The 4,417-nt window shown below is 41.0% G+C and overlaps 1 protein-coding gene across 2 annotated transcripts; it reads left to right on the top strand.

The window, feature by feature from the left end:
* The first annotated feature begins 1,434 nt into the window (after positions 1 to 1,434).
* Positions 1,435 to 3,669, top strand: LOC138175666 (heat shock cognate 71 kDa protein-like). 2 transcript variants are annotated; one of them, XM_069106156.1, is made up of 2 exons: positions 1,435 to 1,933; positions 2,081 to 3,669. In XM_069106156.1, exons 1-2 carry the CDS (start codon positions 1,505 to 1,507, stop codon positions 3,428 to 3,430), a joined length of 1,779 nt encoding a protein of 592 aa, XP_068962257.1. In that variant the 5' UTR covers positions 1,435 to 1,504; the 3' UTR covers positions 3,431 to 3,669. The 2 variants fall into 2 exon arrangements, with proteins under 2 accessions (XP_068962257.1, XP_068962256.1); XM_069106155.1 differs by having other exon boundaries at positions 1,435 to 3,669.
* The last annotated feature ends 748 nt before the right edge of the window (positions 3,670 to 4,417 follow it).

The following is a 4,417-nucleotide window of genomic DNA, read 5'->3' on the forward strand; positions in this document are numbered from 1 at the left end:
CAGCTCCAAAGTTTGTTTAGAGTCCCCTTTTTACATGGATTGGGGAAAGTGGATGCAGGAGCAGCGGGGAGGTCCTGCTTCTACTCTGCCATCTTGGCTCTGCCCTGGAAATTGCCTTTCAAGATGAAAATTTACAAAAAATTTTTTTTCTCCTCCTATAGAAAGCTATTGCTCTAAAACCTGGCATGATTGAAACTAATCATTAAAGTAATGCAAATATTTTATCCCAGTTTTACAAATGAAGAAGCTTAGACTCAGAAAGGATAAGTAGTCTAGCCAGGATTGTAACACCAATGAATAGATCAGAGACTCCAACTCAGGCATTCTGTCGTAAAGTTCTTTCCACTTAATCACATAACTATAACAGGAAAGGCTATCATATGGGAGAGGGAGTAGACTCATTTGAACTGAAACAGCAAGGCACTCTAAGAGGTTAGGACCAGTGTCTGCTGGGTAAGTCAAAATACCACTATTGTCCTACTACCATCTTCCCTTATACTCTGATGAAGATATCCCAAGGCCAAGAGCCTTTGGAATGTCAGTGTTTTCAACTCATACCCCACACTATCATCCTGGGAAGCAACCTTTGTGGAGATGTAGCCTTGCAACTGCTTGATCGGTAGGTGTTAGAACCTCATCTATTGAAGGTCCCTAAAAAAAGCCTTTACACTAAAATGGTTCAAACATCAGAAACTGATAGAAATATATCTGTGGAAATAGTATTGAAAAAGAGTCATTACCATCTGCTTTGCTGCTGCACCATAATGGCCAAGGGATCTTTAGATGTGAGAGCCTTCCATATGTGCTATCTTCCCAATTAGAAAGGGAGATTTTTGAGAACAGGGCCTATCTTGTTTCTTTTTCTATTTGTATTCCAAGAATTAAGCACAGTCCTTTGCACATAGCAAGCACTTAATAAATATTTCATTTATTCATTCACTCATACATTCCATGTTATTCCAGAAAAGAAAGAACAAGAACTTTCAATATAAAGAACTGCTCTTCCTAATGGAATGGGGGGAAATGAACTGTATCCCTGAAAGCATCAAGCAGAATATGAGTCAGGAATGCTTAAAAGATTTCTGCATATAATGAGATGTTTAAATAGATAACATTCATGACCTCCTTAAAATTTTGAGATTATATATTTCTATAATTCTATAATCTATAGGAGTTTTAAGAATCTGGTGCAATGATATGAAAGTACACTAGGGGGAAGGAGAGTTCTTATCTAAATTATGTTTTTTAAGCTAAAGACACTGAAGTTAATGTGAAGATTTCACATTTATCAAACTTAAAAACATAAACACTTTCTTTGTCTTGAAAAACAAGTACACAGACAAATTGTCATAGATAGAACTAGTTATATGATTTCCAATGACTAGCACAGTGCTTTTTGATAGAAGAGGTTTTTTTAAAACTTTAAGTTATGCTACTCAGCGCAGCAGCAGCCTTTCTCTCTCCACAGTGGTCAGCTACGACCTCCCCCGACTCCCCAGCAACCATGTCGAAGGGACCCGCAGTTGGCATTGATCTTGGCACCACTTACTCCTGTGTGGGAGTCTTCCAACATGGGAAAGTGGAGATCATTGCTAATGACCAAGGAAACAGGACCACCCCAAGCTACGTGGCCTTCACCGACACAGAACGTTTAATCAGTGATGCTGCAAAGAATCAAGTTGCAATGAACCCCACCAACACAGTTTTTGATGCCAAACGTCTGATTGGTCGCAGATTTGATGATGCAGTTGTACAATCAGACATGAAGCATTGGCCTTTTACGGTGGTGAATGATGCAGGCAGGCCTAAGGTCCAATTGGAGTACAAAGGGGAGACCAAAAGTTTCTATCCAGAGGAAGTATCTTCTATGGTCTTGACCAAGATGAAAGAAATTGCTGAAGCTTACCTTGGGAAGACCGTCACAAATGCTGTGGTCATAGTACCAGCCTATTTCAACGATTCCCAGCGTCAGGCCACCAAAGATGCTGGAACCATAGCTGGTCTCAATGTGCTTCGAATCATCAACGAGCCAACTGCTGCTGCTATTGCTTATGGCTTGGACAAAAAGGTTGGTGCCAAGAGAAATGTGTTGATCTTTGACCTTGGAGGTGGTACCTTTGATGTCTCCATTCTTACCATTGAAGATGGCATCTTTGAGGTCAAGTCCACAGCTGGGGACACCCACTTGGGTGGGGAGGACTTTGACAACCGAATGGTCAACCATTTCATTGCCGCATTCAAGCGAAAGCACAAAAAGGACATCAGTGAGAACAAGAGGGCTGTTCGCTGTCTGCGCACTGCTTGTGAACGTGCAAAGCGTACCCTCTCTTCCAGTATCCAGGCCAATATTGAGATTGATTCCCTCTATGAAGGTATTGACTTCTATACATCAATCACAAGAGCCCGTTTCGAAGAGCTGAATGCTGATCTCTTCCGTGGCACCCTGGACCCTGTGGAGAAGGCCTTAAGAGATGCCAAGCTAGATAAGTCTCAGATTCATGACATCGTCCTGGTGGGTGGTTCCACTCGAATCCCCAAAATCCAGAAGCTTCTGCAAGACTTCTTCAATGGCAAGGAGCTCAATAAGAGTATCAATCCTGATGAGGCTGTTGCTTATGATGCAGCTGTCCAGGCTGCCATTTTGTCTGGAGATAAATCTGAGAATGTGCAGGACTTGCTTTTGTTGGATGTCACTCCTCTTTGCCTTGGGATTGAAACTGCTGGTGGAGTTATGACCGTTCTGATCAAACGTAATACCACCATCCCCACCAAGCAGACACAGACCTTTACCACCTATTCAGACAACCAGCCTGGTGTGCTTATTCAGGTTTATGAAGGTGAGAGAGCAATGACAAAGGATGACAATCTGCTTGGCAAATTTGAACTCACAGGAATTCCTCCAGCACCCAGGGGTGTTCCTCAGATTGAAGTAACGTTTGACATTGGTGCAAATGGCATCCTCAATGTTTCTGCTGTGGATAAGAGCACAGGCAAGGAGAACAAGATCACTATCACCAATGATAAAGGACGTCTGAGCAAAGAAGACATTGAGCGTATGGTCCAGGAGGCTGAGAAATATAAGGCTGAGGATGAAAAGCAGAGAGACAAGGTGTCTTCCAAGAATTCTCTTGAATCTTATGCTTTCAACATGAAAGCAACTGTAGAGGATGAAAAACTGCAAGGCCGAATTGATGATGAAGAAAAGCAGAAGATCCTTGACAAATGTAATGAAATAATCAACTGGCTGGATAAGAACCAGACTGCTGAGAAGGAAGAATTTGAGCATCAGCAGAAAGAATTGGAGAAGGTCTGCAACCCCATTATTACTAAGCTGTACCAGAGTGCAGGCATGCCTGGTGGGTTCCCAGGGGGTGGAGCAGCCCCATCTGGAGGTGCTTCTTCTGGACCCACCATTGAAGAGGTCGACTAAACACATCAGAGCATTCCACACAGCTTTTCAAAAATTGAAGGACTCAAATTTGTAGCCAAGGCAGTAGCAGTTTAAAAGTAACATTTAAGCTACTACGTAAATCTGGGCATTTTGAATACTTGAATGTGTGCAGAGGGAGAGAAGTAAACAACATTGCACTTTATCAGTACTGTAAACAAGTGGAAATGCAATTGTCTTGGAGAATAAAATCTATTTAAAATTGGCACCATTAAAAAAAACCTTTAAGTTCTATTTATTCACGTTTTATTTTGATATCACCTACATTAATGAATATTTCTGTATGCTCTTCATTACAAATTTTGGTGAAAAAATAAAAAGGGTGAAAAAAATCAGTGAACCAACAAACACATCAGCTATGTTTGGCATTGTATGCAATATTCTACAATCACAGTGTACCTGTAGTACAGCCATAGAACTTTCTCTTTTTGGAGACAATTGGGGTTGGACATCTGGGGATCTTCTCCCTATAAGTAGAGCATATGGGGAATTCTACTGATTATTTCAGCACCCAATTGCTTCCTGGACTTTGTCATGTCCAAAAATTCCTATTCTCCAAGATGAAATCAACTCAGGAACTCTTACCTCCCAGAATCATTTCCCCCTCTTGTTTCAGGACTTTATTATCCTCGCATACTAGGCAATCTCTTTCCCTTCTTGATTTTTATGTGCTATTCCCCCATTGCACTGTAAATTCCTTGAGGGCAAGGACTTTCTTATGCCTTTCTTTGTATCTCCAACACTTAGCACAGAGCATGGCACAAACAGGCCCTTAATAAATGTTTATTGACTACTGACCACCCCATCCATTACTGCAAAAAAGAAGGAAAGTACATCTTCTCAACTTTTCCCTGGCCAATTATACAACAATTTTTTTTACCCTAACTTTAACCCTAAATAGCCTATCTATATATGATTTTGCTTAGAACATTTGATTATAAAATTTATAACACCTATATTACATGATGC

Source organism: Petaurus breviceps, unplaced genomic scaffold (assembly GCF_028583685.1).
Source record: "Petaurus breviceps papuanus isolate PSGF00001 unplaced genomic scaffold, PetGlider_PUasm1.0 78, whole genome shotgun sequence".
Classification (NCBI taxonomy): domain Eukaryota; kingdom Metazoa; phylum Chordata; class Mammalia; order Diprotodontia; family Petauridae; genus Petaurus; species Petaurus breviceps.

What these genes read in the sequence shown, in the direction of transcription:
- LOC138175666 (XM_069106155.1), top strand. Translation starts at nt 1,505, where the DNA reads ATGTCGAAGGGACCCGCAGTTGGCATTGATCTTGGCACCACTTACTCC.